Source organism: Mixophyes fleayi, chromosome 10 (genome assembly GCF_038048845.1).
Source record: "Mixophyes fleayi isolate aMixFle1 chromosome 10, aMixFle1.hap1, whole genome shotgun sequence".
In the NCBI taxonomy this organism is placed as follows: domain Eukaryota; kingdom Metazoa; phylum Chordata; class Amphibia; order Anura; family Limnodynastidae; genus Mixophyes; species Mixophyes fleayi.
Genome location: NC_134411.1, coordinates 19,766,856 through 19,792,635, shown reverse-complemented (window position 1 = coordinate 19,792,635; position 25,780 = coordinate 19,766,856). Strand labels below are relative to the sequence as shown.

Genomic DNA, 25,780 nt, shown 5'->3' with positions numbered 1-25,780 from the left:
GAAGGGAATGGGGTCCATAAAGTTTATGATGCAGTCCTGACTGTATATATCAGATTTAATTTTGACATACAACTTTCTGTGCGAGCACAACACGCTGCAATCCACGGAGAAGTTACCACAAGCTGCTCTGATACAACTGCTCGTCTGCACCCTGTATACTGCTCGGGGGGTTTAGCACAGTGTCAGCTCTCTCCTATATAGCTGCCACCGGTTGCTACGAAGCGGCAGATCTGCAGCATCACGCGTTGCTGGGGAAACACAGCACAGAACGGTTTCTGTCTCCATTGGCAACGCCAGGCGTGGCTTCAAAGACGTTGGAAAGCGTGAGCACTCATTGGCCAGTTCGCGCAGTGGCCGATGGGATTGTTAGCAGGCGCCTCCATTTTGAATACTGGCTGCAGTCTTTTGTGCGGTGTAAACTGCTGGCGATGCTTCTCCGGTAAACACATGAAGCTGTACGTAGTGGCCCCATGACTGGAGACATCGTATGAACTGCATGCATAACACAGAGAGGATTAATTCTATGTACAGTGGTGTAATCTGTGGTCCTCTCCCTGGTAAGCTCTGTGTGGGTATTTTTTGTGTGTAAATATTAATATTGTAACATAATTTGCTCGATTGAGGACATCTGTGATGAGTTGTGTACAATTAAAGCCATAATGTTTTTATGGTATGTGCTAGAGACAGAGAAAATAGTATCTTATATTTATACCACCCAGATCCACCTGTCCATTCAGGTCCTCTCTCCTGAGTATTAGATTTACAGCTGTAAGGACTTGTACACATTGACAAACAATACATGTTCAAAGTGTAAACAAAACCTTTACTTCCTCACCGCTTATTACAATGTTTAAAACATATTCTCAAAGTGAATTCCCCATTCTTTGTTTTAGGGATCTACCGTATTTCCCCATGCATAAGACGCACCTTTTTCCCCCAAAATGTTGGGTCTAAAACTGGGTGCGTCTTATACAGGGGTAGTAGCGCTTACCCTGTCAGATGATTCCTCTGTCTGGTAAAGTCTTCTTTCTTCTGTCCGTTCTGATCCTGATGCTGGGAAGTCGCTTAAGGTCCTCTTCGCAATGACTGGATGTGGTGCGTGAAACGCAGTTAGAATGCACACTTACGGTTTCTGCATTTGGCGTTTTTCCAATCAGGACCTTGTCAAAGTCCTGATTGGACATCCGGTCATCGTGAAGAGGACGGTAAGCGCCTTTCCAGCATCAGGATCAGAATGGACAGAAGATAGAAGACTTTACTGGACAGAGGAAACATCTGACAGGGTAAGGCAGAATTGACAATAGCGTTAGAACTCCGTATCTCCTCTCTGTATATGCTGCACAATTACTCTGTGAAAAAATTGAGGATAATGTTTATCCTCAATTTTTTCACATGATTTATATAGGTGCGTCATATACATGGGGAAATACGGTATTTGAGCAATAATCACAATTGTTTTTAAGTCCTTTCTAGAAATTTTCCTCATTTTCTTTCAGTTACCTGGGATATTGGCTATGTCCTCCTCTACCAGTGATGCACGGTCTAGTGAGGTGAGGCGCTCTCATTCCACCCCCCAAAAGGAAAACAAAACAGAGACTATAATGGAACGCTCATAAAGCTGCGATGTTGGTAGCACTCGAGGTTCCACCTATTCTTCATTATCACCAATCTGTCATGATCGCTATGAAAGTGACTTTGAAGATCATTTGCTCCATTCAAGATTATCTGTGGATGAAACTGAAACAAGGAAACCTTGGTAATTTTATTTATTTAAATGTATACATTATGCACCTACTGTAATTGTTTCAATATATTTTGCAGTTTAGTAGTGAACAGCTTGTCGAAATCTACACTGAATAACATCAAACTGAACGGTCTATTTATGTCGGTAACTAATAGTTCAGTACAACAAGTAGCTCTTAAAGATGTTGTACCAAACTTGCACACATGTACCCTGACTTTGACACATACTGCTGTGGAAAGATGGGTACTTTACAAACGTGGTGAAACTATGCTGAGTGTCTCCTGACTGGTCAAACTTCAGCCAACTGTTAATCAGGGACCCATACATGGAGAGCACACTTTCACCTTTCAATGGGTTACTTCATTTGCTAGTTAACAATCTAACAAAGCTCTACTGAAATGCTTTGTGTTAAGCACAATTTACATCACATGTTGATAACATTAGATGCCTTTAGGAGTTCCATTACTTAGCCTATAAAGTCTGTACCCTGGAAATATTAGAGAAACAGGAACAAATAATACGGAGAAGGCACTTTCTGCAGTTTTGATTGGTCAGCTTATTATTATGGACCGTAGTAGCTATATACTTGCATAGTAGGTTGTCAAATTAGAAACACAGTAAACGTTAAACTTTGCTAACATCAACCGTAGTTGAAGACTCTCCTCTGCTAACCTCAAGCCCAACTGTCTCGTTATATTTGAGTAGATGGTTATTTAAAATCTGCTAAAATCAGGCAGATCCAGCAATGTTGACGGATGGGCACCATCGGTCACCTAACCCAAATCCCCTTCAACTCCCACCAAGAGAAAGCTGCATGAAATGCTATAAACAATAAAGCGGATGTATAATTTGAAGGGAATCAACTGTTAAGAAAGCATAAAACTTGTTAAGATTTTTATTAAAATGACCTGTTTGTAGTGTAATGGCTTTCAAGGATACCTCCAGCTAGAATAACTTTCTTTTTTAAGCTGATATCCCTCCTCTATCAATGCAGAGAACTTTAGAGGCACTATTGTAGGGACAACGAGAATGGGAGGTTCCAAGTTTGCAATTATCCTCCTAGCTTTGTTCGATCTGCATCTATTTTAGAGACGTGGCATGCTTTGAATGTAAACTGTTCCCGGTTGTCTACCTGGGAACGGAATCTGTTGGGGCTGCAACGAAGTTGAGTTCTCCAAATTGATGGGATGCCTGATACGAGATGTTAACAGTTCTGGGAGGGAGGGAGGGAGGGACATCATCTAAAAGTGTGTTTTTAATCTAGAATTACCATTTTAAAACATAATCCTGTTGTTTTCGGATTGTAAAATACATTATTCGGTGTTAGTCTGACATTCCACGGCACGACTGTTAAAATTTAAAGTATTCTTTACACATTCCGTTACACGGAGCTGAAGCCTCTCACATATTATGGGGCAGTGTCCTATTAGGATCTCGTGCAAGACAAAAATGTATAAATTCTGAACCTTTCAGTAATTTCTTGTATATTATTCAGTTCAATAATACAAAGTACAGTCATGGCCAAAAGTTTTGAGAATCACACAAGTATTGGTGTTCACAAGGTTTGCTGTTCCAGTATTTTTAGACCTTTTATCAGGTATTGCTATAGTAGAATTACAAGCATTTCATAAGTGTCAAAGGCTTTTATTAACAATTGGTCAATTGAGTCAATATTTGCAGTGTTGACCCTTCTTTTTGAAGACCTCTGCAATTCACCCTGGCATGCTGTGAATCCACTTCTGGGCCACATACTGACTGATGGCCGCCCATTCTTGCCTAATCAATGCTTTGTGTTTGTCAGAATTTGTGGGTTTTTGTTTGTCCACGCGCCTCTTGAGGATTGACCACAATGGGATTAAGGTCTGGGGAGTTTCCTGGCCATGGACCCAAAATATCAATGTTTTGATCCCCGAGCCACTTGGTTAATACTTTTGCATTATGGCAAGGTGCCCCATCATGCTGGAAAAGGCATTGTTCGTCACCAAACTGTTCTTGGATGGTTGGGAGAAGTTGCTCTTGGAGGATGTTTTGGTACCATTCTTCATTCATGCCTGTGTTCTTAGGCAAAATTGTGAGCGAGCCCACTCTCTTGGCTGAGAATCAACCCCACACAAGATTGGTCTCAGGATGCTTTACTGTTGGCATGACACAGGACTGATAGTAGCGCTCACCTTTCATTCTCTGGACAAATGTTTTTCCAGATGCCCCAAACAATCTGAAAGGGGATTTCTTCAGAGAAAATGACTTTACCCCAGTCTTCAACAGTCCAATTCCTGTCCCTTTTGCAGAATATCAGTCTGTCCCTGATGTTTTTCTTTGCTGGCCTTCTTGACACCAGGCCATCCTCCAAAAGTCTTTGCCTCACTGTGCGTGCAGATGCATTCACACCTGCTTGCTGCCATTCCTGAGCAAGCTCTGTACTGGTGATACCCCGATCCTGCAGCTGAATCAACTTTAGGAGACTGTCCTGGTGCTTACTGGACGTTCTTGGGAGATCTGAAGCCACCTTCATAACTATTGAACCTCTCTCCTTGAAGTTCTTGATGATCTGATAAATGGTTGATTTAGGTGAAATCTTACTTGCAGCAATATCCTTGCCTATGAAGCCCTTTTTGTGCAAAGCAGTAATGACTGCACGTGTTTCCTTACAGGTAACCATGGTTAACAGAGGAAGAACAATGATTTCAAGCACCACCCTCCTTTTAAAGCTTCCAGTCTGTTGTTCTAACTCAATCAGTATGACAGCGTGATCTCCAGCCTTGTCCTCGTCAGCACTCATCTGTGTTAACTAGAGAATCACTGACCTGATGTCAGCTGGTCCTTTTTTGGCAGGGCTTAAATGCAGTGGAAATGTTGTTTTTGGAATAAAGTTCATTGTCATAGCAAAGAGGGACTTTGAAATTAATTGCAATTCATCTGATCACTCTTCATGACATACTGGAGTATATGCAAATTGCCATCATAAAAACTGAGACAGCAGACTATATGAAAAATAATATTTGTGTCATTCTCAACTTTTGGCCATTACTGTACTTCATTCATACCTGTAGAATTTCCAGAGGGCCAGACAATGGTGGTTGGATTCCACAGCTATCCAATTGATTCCTGTAGGTACAGTAAATCATTTTGTATCAACACTTTATCCGTGTTCCCTATATTAAATTGTACCTTCTGTCTCGTCTTGGTAACCTTGATAATACAGGGGAAAAAAATCCAATTGCTTGTTGATCAGTGTGCTCTCTGTATATAAAGTGTGTCATGTATAGACATTGTGTGACCAATGCAGTTTTTTTGCAGTGGTCAAATCGAAGGCAGGGACAGCATGACGATCGAACAATCTCTAGCAGATTTGAACCTCTCTCCCTGGGAAATGTGGCTGCTCAGCAAAGAAAAACAAGGTCGCATTGATTTGCAAAAGAAAATATTTGAGGTAAGTGTGTGTGTGTGTGTGTGTGTGTACTGTATCTTATTATCTTTTATGGATGTAATTGCTGTAATTTTAAGTGGGCATTCTTATAGTTATCATAGCACTAAAGCAAAGTTAATGGCCAAGGACATAATAATACAACAGAATCATAACCCCTGTCCCCCAAATTCATTTAACTTAATATTTTTCTGCCTCTATACTTCCTCTTCTACTTTCTCCCTTCTTGATGCGGTGGCTCCAATTCACCGACAGACTTGGAGCATGTTGAGCGGTGATGAGGTCATCACATGGAGTGAGAGGGGGGGGGGGGGGTCAGCCAGGGCACGGTGGCCCCCTAGTCAGTCTTGGTTCTTTACGCCTGTACCCTTCCCCCATTTTATAATACACAAATATGTTGATGTTAATTGCCCATGGACTTTTATGTAACTAACTTCTGTGTAAATAACATGTTATAACGTTCAAAGGCACCAACTGTACATCCATGTGACCCTCGCTGTCGGTGAGCACTCTAGGTCTCTGCTATTTTCTTTCATCTGTGCACTGATCCTGGTAGCTGTGAAGATACTGTGTTTACTGACCCAATTGTACCCACTTCACGCTGGCTGGCCACCCAGGGGTGCCTTAATATCCCAGGGAAGCCTACCCAGTACCTTCTAGGATTCGTATAGTCACTTAGGCAAATGCAGTTAGAAAAGTACAACAGTATGTTTATTGTAATAAAAACAACACTAGAATATTATGTACATATAGTAAATAAATGCCAGACGGGTTTACCACATTATCTGTCCCTTACTCCACTAGCTTAAGGAGTTAGTCCCCTGGTTGTCTTTATTTGCAGAATCCAAAGCCCTTGGATCCCTCATAGCTGCATATGTAGTCTCTGGTAGAGAATAGCAACTCAAAACCAGCACCTTCCAGGATCAAATCCACAGAATGCCAACCCCCCTCCCTCCTGTAGGGGCTCCTTTTATCTAGGGTCTAACAGTGTGTATCCCTTCCTGGGCAACCCCTGGGTCTCTCCTTCTTAACCATTGGTGAGTGCTAGACTAGGGATTTGAAGAGGGGAGTGGATATCAGCTGTACTTCCACAGAAACTCTCCTGCTAGATTGTAGACCAAATGTCTGAACTAGTCATGTTGAGAACAGTGGATACTAATTGGTCTTCCCCATCACATGTATCCTGCAATCTAATCCTTACCCATAACCCACCTGGATTCACTTTAAGCAAAATTAATAACAACTTCACTGCCATATCAACAATAAACAATATACATATTTACAGTGAGCTACAATGACCCCTTATCCACATGTAATTAGACACTGCATTTGTACTCTGTTGAGCTGGGGAACAAAAGCAAGGGTTATAAAAAGTACATGCTATAATCCACATTTTGTGAGAAACGAGGGACAGGCTTGTTAAGATATTAAACTTGTTTTGTTAAAGTCGTATACACGCGTTTTCACTTCCAAGCTGCCTTACAGCTCTGGGTTATGTGCTATGGATGCACAATGCTGGGACCAGTGAGAGGTTTAAAGAGAATAGCGGAAACTCTTCACCACACATGCAAAGTCATCTCCCACTTCCCAACTGACATCCTAAATCTTTTGGTCAGGGGTGGGATGAGGCAAAGGTGAGGGGGGCTCCCGTGGAACTCCCTTTACAGTTATCAATGACCTGACGGAAGTGTTTTGTGACTGAGCAGTTGGGCCGGGCCCACGTATCTGCTCCGGGCCGGGCCCACGTATCTGCTCCGGGCCGGGCCCACGTATCTGCTCCGGGCCAGGCCCATTGTTCCACCAGGGACAAGTTTACACGTATAAAGCACATTTACGATTAAATGTGATCTGAAAATATCTGCAGTGAACATAGTGTATCTTATCATATAATTACATGTTTTTCACCTTCACTGAATGTGAATATATGGAGAAATAATGGTGTAGAATTAGTGAAACAATTTCTGCTCCTTTTAATTTTCAGACTTTCTTCTCCTAGCTCACTTTCTTTCTTTTTTTCTGTGTACGTCCAGATCTGTAATAATTACTTTGTGTAGCTAAAGTCTCATTTTTGGGCCTCATTAATTAGAATGTCTGCTTTGATTGTACAGGAGATACAACAAGAAGACAAAAGGAGAAAAGAACAGCAGAAAAAAGAGCAGAAGAAACGCCTTGCTGAAGAACAGCACAAAGATTGGGTCCGGAAAAAGCAAGAGCAGGTAAAGCATTTAAACTATGTGTTACCTGTGTCACAGTGCACCTGTCACCCTGAATTCATGTTATCTGAGTAATTACTACTTACATATCTGCATTTTTTTTTGCTCTTCAAGTACTTCCACTTTTTTTATTTTTTCGTCTTTCTCCCCTTTTTCCTGTTAGCGGTCATATACCCAAACCCTCTGTTTTAAAGTTGGCAAATGTATTTGTGAGGCCGTTTAGTCCACTTTAATTAAAGAGCGACTTTTTTTTTCAATTTTGCAAGAAAACAATATTCAATTAATAAAGAAATCATTAAAAGGATTAAACATTGTGATAATTGGATGAATCTGGGCTGTGTGTATTTGTCTGCAAAAGCAATTGTATATATTGTAGTAACCATAAGAGTTTTGTGGCTGGTTCATTCATGTTTGGTAGATAATCCCTCCAAAAATTAACTTGTAACTACTTTTTGAAGGGAATTCCCTATTTCAGTGAAAAACTGGACTCTCATTTCTAAATTATCTGGAGGAAAGTCAGTATGGCTACTATAAGACAGGTCCAACAGGTGGACATAGACAGGAGGGCCTTTCAGGTTTGGAGGCACATCTGGTCCCCATCGAGATTCCAGAGAGGCCTAGCAATACAGTCCTAGAAGTCATGTCTGATAGCTCTATGCAGAGACCTCAAGGATTCAAGAGGCAAGAAATGCGTACTGTGATCATCTGATAGCCTAAGGATTGTGGGAATAACACATAGCCAGGCTGTGAAATATTGGTAGTGTTCAATACGTGCCCACAGTTACGGGAAATTATTTCAGGACTTCAATTTGGTAATAGCATCATACATCAACCATCAAAGAGGTACTAGGAGCCAAGCAAGGATGATGGAAGCCAGACCATTGCTGCTGTGGGCTGAAGACCTCTTACAAGATCTGTAAGCAGCCTACATAGCTGGAGTAGATTTTCAGAGCAGATTTTCCCATTTGCAATACTTTGAACCTGGTAAAACCTACAATTACAAGTTTCTGCCATGCGGGGCATTACTACACAAGAAATTAGCTGCAAATGAATTTATCAGAAGATTCATGCAGGCGGCTAAAGGAATTGGACATATCTCAACATCCTCTGGCACCATGGGATCTGAACCTGATTTTAGACGCCCTTACGAAGGCTCCATTTGAACCTTTACAAGAAAATATCCTTGAAGTTCCTTACTTTGAAGGTGGTGATTACCTCTGTACAAACTGTTCCAGAACTGCAACCTTTCTGAGCCGAGGATCCGTTTTCTGAGTATGTTTAAGGATACTTTGGTACTTAGGACAAATCTTACTTTTTTGCCCAGGGTGGGAACAGATTTTAATGTAAATCGGGAAAGTGTCAAAAGGAAGAAAAATTTCACAGTCTGGACTTAGTTAGGGCTTTATGCATTTAACAGTTTTTTGGACTTAAGGGCATAGGAAGATTATTTTGATTCATTGCTGCCACTATAGCCAAATGGGTTAAATCTTGTATCCAAGAGGCCTATAAGATTAGAAAAAAGGAAAGTTCAGGTTCTGTCAAAACATTCACCCATAGCAGTGGCAGCATCATTGGTCTATAATTGAGTAGGAACGTGCCTAGTGAAGTAACTGACTGGTTTATTACAGGTCGGTCTTCAAAATGAAGCCAATTCTGACCGTTTCATCAGATAACTTGTAATGAAACTGTCAGAATAGACAGAGAAATGCGTAAAGGCGTTGTTATATTGCTCTAAACTTGCTAAAGACCTTATTTGACTCTGTATCTTGACCTCAAATGAGCTTCTAAATCTGACAGCTAATATACAGCATGCACCATTAAGCGTCTTTCTGTGCAGGATTTCATATCTGCGGAGTGAATCATTCCATCAAGCAGTGAATCATTACATTTGTACAAACTGGTTTGTTCTAAAGCTGATACCTGGAGGAACTTATCTTAGTCCTTGGTACAATTTTAACCATTGCTTTTTATCTGGCTTTATCCACAAGATCTGTTATAACAATTGTTTCACATGTTGTATTTAGTTAGTTTCTTGTCTTGAGTATACCATGAGGATCTATGGAGATTATGAAATAGTTTTAGATAATAAAGGGAACACATACTTATTTTACACTGATTTCTGCTTAATGTGTACTTTTTTTTTTTAAATGATTTTAATCATTTTGTTAGACTACTACCGGCGTAGCCAATTTCTTTGTGTGTGGTTGTATGTACCTTTTTAAGTAGTATAGTCCAATAGAGCAATGAAGATGTTTAATACTTTCACACAGGACGGCTGGGGTTACTAGACTAGAAAGTACATGGACTAAAGATCTTTAGTATCTTCTAACAAGTTCCTGGGGTAGGGGTGTATTGTGTATTAATAGTAGACATTTGTGTTTGGTTAGTTGTAGTTCACATTTGATCTGTTCAGAGTAATCAATTTTTTTTTTTTTTTTTGCAAAAACCGTAAAACCCTACATTTAAAAGTTTGGGTAGGAGCTTTGAAGATAACATACATTGTTCAGTGTTGACCTGGTACTCTACTGAAGCTCTATCTCTCTACCCCATTGCTATCTGAAGCTCCTCCCACATCTGTATGACCGTGTCCGAAGATACAGGAACTGATACAGGTCAAAAAGATGAGACTGCAGTCGTTTGTTACATGACATTTGACATAGGGGAACACAGTGGCTTAGTGGTTAGCACCTCTACCTCAGAGCACTGGGGTCATGTGTTCGATTTTCCAGCCATCTGTGTGGAGTTTGTATGTTCTTCCCATGTTTGCGTGGGTTTCCCTAGGGTGCTCCGGTTTCCTCCCACACTCCAAAAACATACTAGTAGGTTAATTGGCTGCTAAATTGACCCTAGTCTCTCTCTCTGTCTGTCTGTGTGTATATTAGGGAATTTAGGCTGTAAGTGCCAATGGGGCAGGGACCGATGTGAGCGAGTTTCCTGTACAGCGCTGCGGAGTTAGTGGCGCTACACACACACACCTTGAGAATGGCATATGAAAGTAAGCTTCAATCATGTCACTAGTGGGTTGATAGGCTGAAAATAGGGTACGGGATTGCCTTCACTATGTGCAGGTATCGGATCTTCCTAGACAGTTTAAATAGTAACATTATTTTTATAGGTTTTTAAACCATATGGTCAGTCTGCTTTTATATTATGCATCTGTACTTGTTGCAACATGTGTTTTACATTTACCTATTCCCTATAAATGCACCCAGACTCCAGAGGGACATGCTGCTTTACTTTCACCAAAGAAAATAGTAATTCTTCCACTGAGACCATGTAGAACACCCCTCGAGTCCTCTGGAGACGTTTGAATGGTGAAATCTGTCAGGCAGCAGCTTATAGATGACTGTAAGAATAGCATTTATGTGCCATGTTGGGAGCTGCAGTGTGCATGTTTAAACAGAGCATTGGTATGTGAAGGTGTGACTGCTTTGTAAGCCAGTTCCAGCCTATCATGTCCTTGTGGAAACAATAGTATTGATGTGTGTGCCAGATGTAGGCTGGGGATAGTAATCAAGTTATGCATTAAATCTCGCATTGTTAATTTGTGCTGTGTATATGCCACAGTAAACTATTGGAATGATTTATAAACTAGCTTGTATCATAAAAAGTTTGTTCTCACCAGAACATTTTCTAATCTTGCCTGAAACTCCATACAATTCCTTGTTGATGTATGTCGTCTTTCTAAAATGTTAAAATATTCTTTTTGTACATCAAAATAATTTTTTTTCTACTGCAATTTTTTTTAATTGCCTTTAAAATGTGTTCTGTATTTCATGCTACCAGGTATGAATCTTAGCGTTTACTTAAAAAATTCATTAGGATGAGAGTGGCTAAGAAACCCCATAAATTGAAATTTGGGGGTGAAATGCTTTATTGACTGGACTTTCCACTGCAGCTCTGTCTAAGTGTGTAATGAAATCTTTCTATCTCCCACCATGTGAAATAGAATAAATACTTATCCCACAGTGATGGAGAACTCGATATACAGGGTGTTTCATAAAGATGGACCCAATTTCAAAGCAGTATATTTCACAATAGCAACATGTTATAGTTACACACAAAGTTGCAAACAGTTTAAAGAGTTATCAAATTTTACTAACCATTTTATAAATTCTTTATGTGCCCTTCGTACGGACAACATTGAGACGATAGTTGAATTAGTCCCAAACAGCGTTAAAATGACTTAACGCGGTCAAAAAAAATGCTGACAATTGAATACCCCCCCAATATGCCTACAATTAAGGGTTTAATCCTCCAAAATTGAGATGATGCATGCAAATTGTTCCTCTATGTCCTTTCAGACTTGTGATGATAAAATACATGATATTTGTCATTTCAAACCAAACTATGTATCCATAATTACTGCATGACCATATGATTTGGTGGACTGATTACCATGACCTAATGGGCTGCATGTAAAAGTAAACAAGTCTTAGGACTTTGGTGTAAGGGAAATAAACCAGATATTTACATAGGACATGTTATATCTAATGCATTGACTATAAGACTATAACGGTCTATATGTGTGCGTATATATAATTAATTTTTTATATTACTCGATTTTATGTGCAACATGCAAAAACTTGCTTGTGGTTGAAGAATTGTGAGAATAAATTAAAGGCCAATGTTCAATCCACAGAATGTACACAGTTTGGCTCCTACAAGTATGTATACACTGTACAAGAACAATGAGCAATCACATACAACAAACAGCAAAGGCAAACACTAAACCGTCTATGCTTTACAAATGACCTGTCTAAAAGGAATTTCTGTCTGTTTTTTCCATGATTCAACCATGCAGCTATTGAATTAAGCTTGTAAATATCTGGCTATCGCTTGACTAGATTTATGTCCTGTCATTTTCTCATGTTAGTGCTGCTATTTCTGTTGACTGTTACACACCGTTGATTTGTCTGTAAATGACCATTTGGATAGACTGTTTTCATGTGCTAAAATGAGATTTCTATGGACACATCACCCTTTGCTAACAAATATGGAAATAATGTACTGTTTCTTTCAGGCCTTTGTAATGTTTGTTCAGGACTTGTAGGCAAATATTGATTAAAAAAAAAAAAATTATATATATTTTTTTGACATGTTTTGACAGAAATGAACCTTTTTTTTTTTCCACTTTCCTGATATGAATGCAGCTCATGTGCACAAGGTCACTCTTTTTTTCTATTTGTCACTGCATACTTGAAATGGACCTAAGGAAGTCCTGAGCTTGATATAAGCAGGTGGGACAGAGGGTTCCGTGGGGCATTGACGTGGCCCTTTGTTTTGTTTTTTTTTTCAACCGCACAATACGACACCTCTCTACTGGTGTTGCTTATAGATTACGTCAGTCCAGATTATAATTGTAATGAAAGGGAACATGATTGTCCGCCACTGTTTTTTGTATACGTACCCTAATGTCTTTTGCATTCAGTGGCTATATTGAGGTTTTTTTTTTTCCCTTGCAAATCTTTCTTCCACTACTGATCTACTCTCAGTCCTAACAGTGGTTACTTTGTTTTTTTTTTTTTTACTGAATCCAATATAAAATACTTCTACTAACATACAAGGCCATCAACAGAATTGTACCTGCTGACATCTCGTCAGTTGTCCCAAAATATCTCCCAACTCGACACCTCCGTTCTGCACAAGATTTGCGTCTCTCATCCACACTCATTACCTCCTCCCGTTCCAGCTTGCAGGACTTTTATCGGGCGCACTCACTTTGTGAAATTCCCTCCCTCGCACAACAAAACTCTCCAGTCTTCAAACCATCCAGCGTTCTCTGAAAACCCACCTCTTCAGGCAAGCTTATCAAATTCCTCAACCACTTTCTTAACCTCCCTAGTGTACCCTATTATATCCCTTTACACAGTTCACACAAGACAACAACCCTCTGAGCCCCTGACCAACACTGCTGTGTGGCTGTATTATATAACCCACTAAGCACTTTAATCTTTGCAATCTGGCTGGTCCAATGTGCAATATGTAGCACGTTACCCCCTGTATAAAACTTTGTACCCATTGTTCCATGGATTATAAGCTTGTGAACATGGCCCTTTTACCTCTCTAGAATCAGTGAAACCAAGGAGCACTCCTTTTTAAGTGAATAAATACTGTACAAGTAAATCATTTGAGAACGTGCAGTCAGCACAATTAAGACCACTGTATATTTTCTCTTGTTTTCACATAATCTGGCACTCTGAAACACAATATATAGATTCCTATGTGTCCTCTTACCTATCAGTCTGCTTGTATTACACAGTATTGTTTTTTCACTGTGTTCATTCCCAATTGTACAAAGCCACGGAATATGCTGGCGTTGTATAAATAAATGTTGATGATTTTTTTTTTTTTTTTTTGCTGTTTATCTGGATGTAGACTTGCCATCTTAACCCACTATGTATTCAAGTCCCCCATAAATTACCCACAGACTTTCCCGTCCTCTCCATTTTAAATTGGAAGTATGTCCATGATCCCCAACTATCCCCAGGTTAAACTTCATGTCGTTAATGCTTCCCACAAATCATCTGTTTTCCCCCACCCCAAAGCTCCCTATCTAATGTAGATTATCTTATCTTGCATTCACTGTGCATTTAATTCACCTTATACTGTTGTTTTCCTAAAAATACCACCTGTAAATTTAATCCTAATATCCTTCAGGGTACAAATACCCCATTTTTTTCCCCCAAAGGGGATTAACCTTGATCTTTGGCACCATACACAGCTGTACCTATAGTATGTGGATCACTTCTCATGTCCTGTTATTCTTTTGTTTGTGTAATGCATGTGGCTGTGGACCGTTATGGCCCCAACTATCGGGGTGGATTTTCCTAAAGCTTCCGTTGGCTACAATCTGATTGGTTTGCTATCATTTTCTACAGTGTACCAAATAAATAATAGCTACAATCTGATTGGTTGGTGCTTCTGGACAAATCAGAGGTCAAATATTGCCATTAGACGACTGAAATAAAACTGACTGCCAATGGTTGACCATTTAAAGCATCAAACAGCGTTCATGTTAGTTTTAGTTTTTATTCTCTATGTGTAGGAATTGCAGAGCCCAGAGTTTTAGTGTGTGGGATCATTTGCCAGAACTGACTGTATGAGTAATTGTTGGGCATTGTTTTAAAACCCTGTAATTAAAGGATTATGGCGATTTAATCTAGAAACCCATCTTAAAAACCGTGTTGCCAATAAAAAATTTTTTTTATGAAGTATGTGAAAGATTGTTTTATATGTATTCAGATCGCATATAAAACATACCAGGTGTTTCCACATAGCCAGAGCCTAGGTATGAATCTGGGAGACTCTCTGTGCTCTGTGTGACAATAAAACAAGATGCAATTATCTCCCCTGGCAAGCAGCCAGTCTGCTATTGCAGCTATTCGTTAATGTGGCTCCAAGAAACTGGTGGGGCCATTTGCGAAGGGTATAATTAGCAAATCAGAAGCTTCAGTCAATGTCATGAAACTGCTCTGGCTCTGCTGAACATAATGCAGCAGAACAAATAAAATAGGAAGCAAGGGATTACGCGGAGACATGCAATAGCTGCTTTCACATTTAAGATAAATAACTGAAATTGAATGGGACCAAATGAATTGCTGTTTCTTCCCTTTTTTTTTAAACTTTAGAATTTCCGTCTGGAGGCAGAGAGAGAAATATAAAATTAGTGTTCAGGGCATTCAAAGACCATTTAAATATGCCCTTTGGAACATGTATTGCACAGAGGAAAACTTAATTTCCTTTTGCTGTGTTTTAAAGAGATTCCTCTCTGCTTTTAGTGTTTTATAGGTTTCAGTACACCGTGCGTTTGCCATAGATAACAGTTGTTTAAGAAAAACAACAGCAAAAAAGTTGTTTTAATATTTATTTGTATTATTGGTAGTAGTATTAGGCATTTGTATGCTTCAGATGTGTGTTAAAACAAACAGCAACAAGTTATGTCCATGTTATGGACAGTGGAGGATATTAAAGGGCAAGATGTGAGTGAGTTCTCTGTACAGCGCTGCGGAATCAGTGGCGCTATATAAATAAATGGTGATGATGCTGAAGTGTCTCCTATACACGTTGGAGGTAGCCATGTTTGGAGCTGAATCGGTAATGCAGCTCAGTGATGTCATTAGTTCCTAGTAATTGGATAGGCCACCGTCTCATGAATATTCATTCAGTTTGCAAACTAGCCACCTCCACTGTACGTTAGTCTTGGGTACACTTTAGTTTTATCTCCGATTAACAAAGGTTGGTCACACTCCTGTTCAAAAGGGATGTATTAAACTTTTGTCCATGTTGTTCCTTTCATGTAACTTTTTATTTCCTGAAAGTTTATTACATATAAATAGATCTTTGTTTCAATTGTTCAAAAGGAACATTAGCAATGTTGGGAGTGTTTTTTCTTTTTTGGATCAAATCAGGTACTGTTTATCCAAAAGGACGGTTAGGATCTATGTTATAGGTAGATATAAATGTACTTCTGTTATATTTGCCTTTTTTAAAGGTGTTCCATTTATCTTGTTACGCTGCTAATTGGTTTAGTGTAGGTGACTGATGTGCAAAATTGATATCTGATTGCATAAACCCCATCCATTCTTCTCCCACCTTGTTTTATTGATAAGTTCAGGTTTTAGAAGTTTTCACTCGTCCACCCAGTTGTGTTTTCACATTGTGCTGTGCCCAATATACTAATATTAATGTCAATAGGTTAACTGGGCAGCACTATCGCTTCACTGCTGCCAACCGCTCCCTCCTCTGTCAGCGCCACCGACCAGCTGGGAGCCCTGGTTACTGTGGCTTGGTGGAGGGAGGCTGTCATTGGCGACTCAGCTCTGCCCACTTGATGCTAAGAAGTCAGAGTTTATTTGTTGTGACCCGGACTGTGCTGTTCATTAAGTATAGTTCAACTGTCCCCAAAGGGAGCACACTTTTATGTAAGCCTTTGGCCATTACATGCTGTTGTATGGATCCCTCAGTAGGACCCTGCAGGGAAGATACAAGGTGGTCTGTTCTGCAGGGCAGGGAAGTTCACCAATGAGATGTGTTCTGCCTTCTATAAACGTATCAAGTTCTGTATTCATGTTAAGACATTTACATATCAACTTGCATATAGTCCTAATTTGTATTTGGCTGTGGTGTTTATGTGAACATTTTAGAGCACAGAGCTGAATTTACAAACCCTAGCCTTGTGTTTGGCATTGAAAGTTTTGAGCTCTCTATTAACGAGCAACTTATTTTTTTTTGTTTTTTTTTTTATTTCTTCAATATAGGAAAGTAAGGAGAAGGAACAGAAACTTTTGATGGAGTTGCAGGAAAAAGAATTGGAAGAACGGAGGAAATGTTCCTTACAGGAGAAGAGTAAAGAGAAATATCAGGAGTGGCTAAGGAAAAAGAGAGAAGAGGAGCTGGAGAGGAAACGAAAAGAAAAGGTCTGTATTATAGGAGTTAAATTTTAGGGGAAAATACTCATTAATGTGCTTAGAATGTCTTATCCATTTTTATTGCAAAGTGCAGTGAGCTCCTCATCCGATATACCTTCAGATGCACCTGTGGACCACACACAGCCGAGAAAGTAACAATCGTAAGAATGCAGCCGGCAATTCACAAGGAATATAAGACACCACTGAGTCGCTTGTTTGGATTGTTGGACTTGGGTATAGCTAGAAAATAATGGGCCTCATAGTGAAATATTTGAGACCTCGCCCTTCTTACCTTGACCACCCCTCACTGAAGCGTCTCCCTGTACAGACAAGTTTCCTGTCTTACTAGGGAACTGTTCACTCTTACCAGCTGTCCACTTGCTTCTATCGCATCCCACAAATGTCTTCCGTTAATTAACGAGGTCAGGGAACACTCCAAACTTGTCAGAGATTGCTCTATTTAATGGAAGTGGTAGACGGCAGCAATTTGACAGCTAGGAGTGGGCAGCAAGGCAGCACCGCAGGAATACAACAAGTTCATATTTTGCTGGCTGCGTAGTAGACCATATGAATTAGGAGACTGCAGTGAGCACCTGTGTGACTCCAGGCCTCTCCCTCTGTTTCTTTGCCTAATCTTACCCCCATTGGTTGGGCTGCAATCTTCTAATTCTTGGTTCAGCTCACAGATCGGCTGCCTTTGTTGTATTACGTTATACTACAATGGTCAAATCTGTCAAGGCCACATAAATACAGTTTGGTATGTTTTAATACCCCCGAACTGAATATGTGTGAGTATGTAAGAACACAGAGGTAACGTAATAAAATAATAGCTTTTTCAAACATAGAAACACATTTTTAAAAAACAAATGAAAGGAGTGTGTGTATATGTGTATATATATATATATGTGTATATATATATATATATGTGTGTGTGTGTGTGTGTGTATATATGTATGTATGTATATACCTCTGGGTGCTCCGGTTTCCTCCCACGCTTCAAAAACATACTAGTAGGTTAATTGGCTGCTATCAACATTGACCCAAGTCTCTGTCTGTCTGTGTGTGTATGTTAGACTGTAAGCTCCAATGGGGCAGGGACTGATGTGAATGAGTTCTCTGTACAGCGCTGCGGAATCAGTGGCGCTATATAAATAAATGGTGATGATGTGATATATAATATTATTATAGAAAAGACTGCACTCACATCTTCAAGTAAATCCTCCTTTGGGGGTGTTCATTAGACATATTTGTATGCTTAAAAAGGAGCTTATTTTTTTTTTTGTTTATTATGTTACATTTTCATTATGTTCTCTCAAAATAAAAGAAAATAGTGTTTTTAGTCTATTGTAGCTTTAAACTGCTGGACCTTAAATACCTCTGACTTTAGAGACATTTTACCAGGAAAATAAGCTACTAAGGGAAACCTAAACCAGCATTTTCTGTAGTAACCGGAGTAATTTCAGTACAGAGTTGGACTAAAACCTTTTAGAATCTGATTTTGAGTGTATTTGTCTTCCTATGTAAAATGACTTAACCATACAAGTCAAAAATAACTTCTCTCTGAGCAGTAAGTGCTGTCCCATGAATTAAAGCCCTTAAGCAGAAACTAAAAATGTCATTTTTCTTTCTGGTAACAGAACTAGCCCTTCCGGAAGACCTGCTCCTTTTTTACTTTAACCATTTTGTGGGTGCAGCACATTCCTGTAACCATGAATTACAGTCCCTGCTGGAAATGTAGAGGATATTAATAAGTTCCATGAATACATTTATGGAACATTTGTAAAATAGCAAATAAGAAACCTTGCTGAGGTATAGGGCCTGAGGGAGATTGCAGAGCAGCCTATATATGTGTGTTTTTTTTTTTTTTCTTTAATGAACTGCGCTGTGATCGGAAACAGACCTGTCCTTGCAGTTTGCAGAGAGAGAGCACACTGCATACTAGCAATGGGAAATATTACATGGCATCTAGCTGGCATCTGCGTTCTAGATGAAAGAAATCGAGCGCGTTCAGCGGACTTGAATGTTAGACTGCCAGTTGTTTATGAAGTAGGTGTTGAGACTTCTGGTACGTGGTTTGAAGGGCTTTTCATAGAGGGGACAGGAGGGCAGATGTAACGAGGAGGTAATTGGGATCTGATGTGTTTTTTGTGCAGGAAGAAGATGAGAAACGTGAAGCAGAGCAAAGGGAGAAGAAGGAAAAGGCCGATCAGATCTTCAAGGAGTGGTTGGAACAGTCCAAAAATAAGCCGCGCCCAACGCTAAACAGCTATGGCTATGCTAATGGGAAACTAACAGGTATTTTCAGTGTGTTACTTAAATTTAATTTTTGACAGCATTTCATGCACATTTTCCAGAACAGACCTATATATTCGTTCCCCTAGAGCAGTGACGGATAACGTGGAAGGCGGCATGTGTGGCCTTCAAAGGGGCTGCACAGAGGAATGAGGGAGAGCGCTGTGCACGTCCACCTCCTCTGCTAATGCCGCTTGACCTCCCGGCACTGTGCACAGGAGGTCATGTGACTTAGAAGTCGGATGATCCCATTTTGATGAGATATGGGGCGCGCGGGGGAAGACTCGTGGGCCGTCTGTTGCCTTCCGCTGCCCTAGAGGGACGAACATAAAGCAGTGTTTCTTTTATTTAATCCATTTTTATTTATCTTTTAAATCATGTTCTTCCTGCTGCTTTCTATAGATAGACTTAAAAGGATTCTGGGATTCTGCATTTAAAAAAACAGAAAACAATGCAGTTACAAGTAAAAAAGCACCAAATGCATGTGCAGCCAAGGCCTTTACCAAATAATCAACCGGGCTATAGAGTTGACTGTACAGTAATACTGGAAAGGAAATTATCTTCATCATATAAGCGTTGCTATCGCAAGAAAAATAACTGAATCTTGCCATTTTTTTAATTAGATAAAATTCTTATTATATTTAATGATTTGTTATATTGTTCCTCCTCTTAAGTGTTGTATGTCGTCTTATTTTTAAAACATCCATGTGTCGCCGCTGCTAATGCTGTCAATGAATCTGTTTAGACTGATGGCAACATACGAAGACAGAGAACATTTTGGTAATTAAGTAAATTGCGATGTTGAACTGTATTTATTTTCCCTTTTTAAACAAATCGATTTCTAGTTTTCGTTTACAGGCTTAAAAGCAAAAGTACAATGATTTTTTTTCCATTTAAAGTTTTTACAAGCAACACAATACTAGTGTTTTAACATGGTAAATACATTTACTGCCTTTCTGGAGCGGAGACAAGCCGGGCATGCTTTTCATACCTTTGTTGGAAGCTCATAAAGTGCTGACAGTTTCCATTGCCGTCTGAAAACACCCTCCCCAGTACATAACATATGCCAGAGTTAACATTCAGGTCTGCTCTGAACTTGTTTTGTGCAGAGTCCTTATGGGTGATACATACTGACATTGTGAGCTTCACACATTCCTTCTGTCAACCAGTGTCTGGGCATCTGCGTTCCAGAACGTTGATAGTCAATCACAGGTCACTCGGTCTCAATATTCTTGGAGAGTCAGAGTTAGGTTCTCGCTACAGTGTGTATATTTGTCACACAAGCACACATGGTTGTCCGATAACCTTCATGGTTAATTGAAAGGCGTAGAGACGCTTTATAAATAATTTCTCCCTAAAAACAAATCTAAAAGGAGTCCTTTTACCAAATACAGAGCTTGTGTTTAAAAAGAAAGTACTATTAAAGTGATGGGAAAATACAACTAGCCCCATTTTCGCCTACCTAGCATTTAGCACTTTGGTGGCGGCCCTCCCCCGTGATTGACAGGAAGGCTAGTTGTTGGCATGGCACAAATAACTGAGCGATTGCTGCATAAAGGGACAGTTCACTTAGTTTGAGGAGCCCTTATCCATCTTATAATATTAGGTCACCTGCACTGCTCTCAGACTGTATGTTTGTCTGACTTGTGTATTGTGTCAGTTCCCCGTTCTTTCCTTTACCTGAATGGATAGATGTTCTAGCCAACCCTTAAGCCTTACTGAGCATAAATAAAAAGTACGGAAATTCTTACCATTGTGATCGTTTTAACGTGTACTCTGAGCAGCACAATATTTCTTGCCTTTAACACTCCACTGAGGCCAAATATTTTTCTGACTCTATCTTTGTAGTATTCTATACCTGATGTTGCTGCAGTGACCAGCTGACATTCTTCTACAGTACTTGTCATGTGACATGCGTCAAGCTTCACTACTTTCCTTTAATGTACCATACAGTCCTTTCCTTTCTAGTTCAGACTCTCGGGTCTCCCCTAATTCCGGCAATGATAAACTGAGTGCAACCTTGATCTAACAGTAGCTGATGTTGCAGTAACTGCTAGATCTGTGTTACACTGTATCTACAGCCCTTTGATGACCCTGCACCACTAAGTTTCACGGAAGCTACATTAACAATGATTTATTGTTTCATAATTATAAAAACAAGACACATTGCTTTAGCATATCTTAACCAAGCTGACCTTGCGCTACATGGGAATACAACTATGATCCACCTTCTGGTTACTATTGGTTACAGCGTATTGTATCCGAATCATGTACAAGAAACTTAAAATGTAGCCTGCTTTTTTTTTTTTTTTCTTTTTTTTTTTTTAACATTTTTATTTATGAGATTGACAACAAAAATAAGCACATTAATTACAATGAGCACAATAAACATACAAAGTGTTTATAAACAATCGTCGCCTCTCTTCCCCTCTGATTACCTCCTCTCACGCACGTATCCAAGACTTCTCCCGCGCTGCTCCCCTCCATTGGAACAAGCTCCCCCGCTCCATCAGAACTTCCCCTAATCTGTCCTCTTTCAAACGAACATTAAAATCCCACCTTTTTCCTTAAAGCCTTCCTGTCTCATGCCTAACCTCCCACCGGTCGGCTACCTCTCTTTCTCATCCCTTCTTCCCTTCTCCCCCTTCCTCCCATCTCTTCGTCTCATCCATGTGTCTGTCTGTCTTCCCCTCCCTTTAGATTGTTCGCTCCTTTGAGCAGGGCTCTCCTACCTTCTGTTTCCATCACTTTTAACTGCGCTCTCCAGCTACTCAGCTCACCTCCTCTCAGTCCCTCTGCCCTCTGTCTCCTCTCGCTTCTCTCCGCTCCCCTCAGTGACTCTCAACCTGTCATCCGTGCCCACCCTCTTGTCCATAGTTACCTGCCTGTACTCACTTTTCCCCTCCCTCCCTCTCTTTCATGCTGTGCCTGAGCCCCCAGAGTTATAGTGCTTACTGTTACTTGTACTGTGCTGTTTCACCTTGTACTGTGCCATTGTTTGTCCTTGTACGGCGCTACGGATACTTTGTGGCGCCCTATAAATAAAAATTAATAATAATAATAATAAACATAGAAATATATTGGTATAGTTGACCGACTGTCTCTATGTTCCAATGACTAGGGTTAAAGAATTTTTTGGATTGTTAACATTTAAGGAACAGGTAAGTACATAGATGAGCACAGGGACGCAGGCCAGCACCCCTCCCTCCTCCTCAAAAGCAGCTACTCAGAGGACAATTGTTCAATCGGCGGATCCCCGACACACATACGTAGCTCATACCATTCTGTGTTTTTTTTTTTTTTATTAACAAACCAAGTGTTTATTTTTAAACTGCTCTCTGCTCAAAAATGAAGCAACACGTTTTTATTATTAAAAGGTCCATTTAGTTATACATGGTTTTTAATTCATATAAATTTCCTAACCCTCCCCTATAATGGGTTACTATCATAGGTTACTAATTTCACATGGCAGAAATGATGGGGATTTCACTGTTTATTTGTCCTAATCAACACAAAGTAGCAAATTAAGGATTGTCCACAATACCAGTCGCTGATTTTGACACGGATCATTCAAGCAACGTTTGAAAAGGTGGTGCTGGGGCACCTGAATGTTTGACAGCCGCTAAGCAATAGCCATATGCCGTCCACTACTATGTTGCCCAATGCCCTTCTTTTGCGCTTCTCTGGGCTAAAACCCGTCACCCCTTCAATTGATCAACTTTAGGTGGGTGATTTAATTAGGAGCGTAATTAAGCCCTAGTTTCAGTCGCGATCTAAACCGCGGATCTTACATGCTGAAAAATTACATGTGAGGCAACTTGCACCTAATTGAATTGCCCCTAAGCATTTTGTAGGTAGCATTTATTCACTATAGTAGATATTTTTTTTTTATTTTTTTTATATGAGCTGTTGAATGGTTTACTACTAAAGACCAAAATAACAGCACAAATAAACTTTATATATATATTAAAAAATAAAATAAAAATCAGAGGTTAAAACAATCCACCAAGAGAGTTAATCTATTAGTTGATAAAGTCATAATAAGACGGATGTGCTGGCCGCTCCTCTCTCCCCCTTTTTCACCCACCCACTAGTCTCAATGTAACCCACACGTTTTGTGGTTTCCTCTCCTGAAATCATGCATTCTTATTTGTTTGTTTTAGGATATTATGATGGAAGTTCCTATCCTGCCCCAGATTTCTATAATCCCATCCCGTGGAAACCTATTCATGTACCACCACCGCCAAAGGAAGCTACGAGGAACCTGTCTGGGAAGAAGAAAAAGAGAGCCGTTTCTAGCCAGCCGTATAGGTCGAACATGGCCTCGCTGTACAAACCAAAGGACAATCTTCAAGTCGGTGGAGGAAAGTTCAAAAGATAATGCCAGTTTTTCTTTTTTATTTATGAAGACGTGTGAACTCTTTGTGTTTTCTGCTACTTTGCTCCATTATTTTAGATGCATAAATAAAATGTCCAGTATAATGTTCTGGGTTTGCTTAAGTATTAAGCCACATTTGCGCTCAAAAGTGTGTATGATTGTCCAGATGGTCAACAATGGGTGTTGCTGAAGTTCGTCACTTCTGGTGATCTCTATTGGTATAAGGGTTCATAATACTTTATAGATTGCACTCCTTGCATTGTGAGTGTAGCTTGGATGCATGTAAGAGGAAACATTGATCTGTAATGGAATATGATCACTTGCCCACCATAATGCACCATCATTTAAAAATAAAAACATCAATCTGTGTGTGTGCCAACGTAGGGATCCGTGAGCTTGTGTGTGATCCATTGTCGGATCTGTCCAAACTGCACTATGTTCTGGTCATACATTACATCTGTCGGTGGGCATTTTACCTGCATTTTATTTAAGCAGACAACTAATTTTTTTTTCAAAATGTTGTGTTTGTGTGTGATACGTGACTGTTGTATGACAATTGGCATCAATAAGTGATTCTACACACACACACACACACAAAGACAAATATGGAATTTCAGACATGTATTACAAAGAGGTTGCTTCAGTTGCGGTGTCTGATTTTCGAAATATGAATCAGAACAAGATGTTGGAATATTTCATTACAATCTTTCAATTGTTTCTCTACTTTTTTTTGTTATCGTTTCTGTTCCCCTTAACATATTTTGTATGTATTGATACACGGTCACCAGACTTGAAATCCTCCGCATGTGACACTCATGCAAGTAAAAGTCCTGAGTGACAGAAGAACGGATAATGACTCCACACAGCTATTCTGGAACTGTTCATTTTCTTTTAAATGCATGCGATTGATGATAAAAAGATGGTCGGACTTTGGTCAAACATCATCTCCTGCTATCTACATGTACCCAGTTTTAAAGTGGGCAGGGATAGAACAACCTGATGCCAATCACAGCAACAGAATGTTCACAGCAACACTGAGTATTTCAGGAGGTATGTGCTTATTGGCTGCGGCATTGTGCAACCGGACAGTGGAGGTGAATAGAGGCTCACAGGAGAACATTTATAGTGGGGGGGAAAAAGAGTGTGTAGTTTTGTGTGCTCCTGTCATGTGGGGGACATTGTGTCAAACACACTATAATTTGAAACAAATTTCATACAACCCACTTATTGAAAGTAGAGAGAATCGAGAGCCTTAAGGCAGGTTTGCCCAATAGCTTTATGATCGGATATTTTCGGTGCATCCAAGTGTCAGAGCATCAATTGTATTCATTCTTGAAAACCAGTTACACCCAGATGTGTAGAAGACAGAGGGCTGGGGCAAAAGAACATATGTCCTATTGGAGTGTTAAAGGATAATCCCACCCAAAATGAAAACTATTCCACCATGCTTCCATAGGCACAATGTCCTGTGTGGACAGGCTTTATGCCTGGAAGAGAGACCAGTTTACTAAACTGGTTGGATTGAAAAAGTGAAGATGTTGCCTATAGCAACCAATCAGATTCTAGCTGTCATTTTATAGAATGTACTAAAAAAATAACTAGAATCTGATTGTTTGCAACATCTCCACTTTTTCAAACCCACAGTTTAGTAAATATACCCCAAGTCAGCAGGCATGAAGAGAGAGTCAAGTGGTGTCTCCTGCCCTTTGCGGAAGAGTGGGGTGGGGGGCCACTATGTAAAAAAAAAAGCCACCGTGGGGCCTTGTGACAGCATACTGGAGATTATTTATATTTAAATGTGTTTTTGTGTCCTGAACACAGAAAAGCACTATAAGCCAATTTGGTCACAACTAATTTTAAAGAAATGTATTTGCCTTTTCTGTTTACACTGTTTAAAATGCTTCATGTGAATTTTGTTGAAATGTTTTTGTTTTTTTTGTTGTACTTTTAAATGCTGAATCCAAAATGTTATTTGCCTTTTGATATTTTTCTAATAAAGTAACCTTGATTTTGAAATATTTGTTTTAAATACTTTTAGGGCTAAAGTGCTGTTAAACCAAACGCCTAAATTGCTACACATAAACCTAATGCATTTATTTTTGTTTATTTCTTTTGAATTTTTTTATTTTTTTTTAAATAAATGTAGCATTGAACTGACAATACTGTAATTTACAGTTCTCTATTGTAAACAATTAAATATTTTGTGTATGGTACACAAAATATATTGTAAGCTTAACGTCCCTTTAAGTGCAGTTGTACAGCACAGATTTATATGATTGTATATTTGTTGAAACAGAGGAAATGATTTGTACGCCTAAG

At 39.6% G+C, this 25,780-nt stretch overlaps 1 protein-coding gene across 1 annotated transcript; it reads left to right on the top strand.

Annotated features, from left to right (window-relative positions):
• The first annotated feature begins 348 nt into the window (after nt 1-348).
• On the top strand, nt 349-23,565 carry CCDC34 (coiled-coil domain containing 34). The gene is made up of 7 exons (XM_075188008.1): nt 349-557; nt 1,497-1,756; nt 5,042-5,174; nt 7,277-7,384; nt 16,642-16,800; nt 18,945-19,086; nt 23,247-23,565. The coding sequence occupies exons 3-7, from the start codon at nt 5,067-5,069 to the stop codon at nt 23,462-23,464; spliced, it is 735 nt and encodes a 244-aa protein (XP_075044109.1). The 5' UTR covers nt 349-557; nt 1,497-1,756; nt 5,042-5,066; the 3' UTR covers nt 23,465-23,565.
• Nucleotides 23,566-25,780: the final 2,215 nt, after the last annotated feature.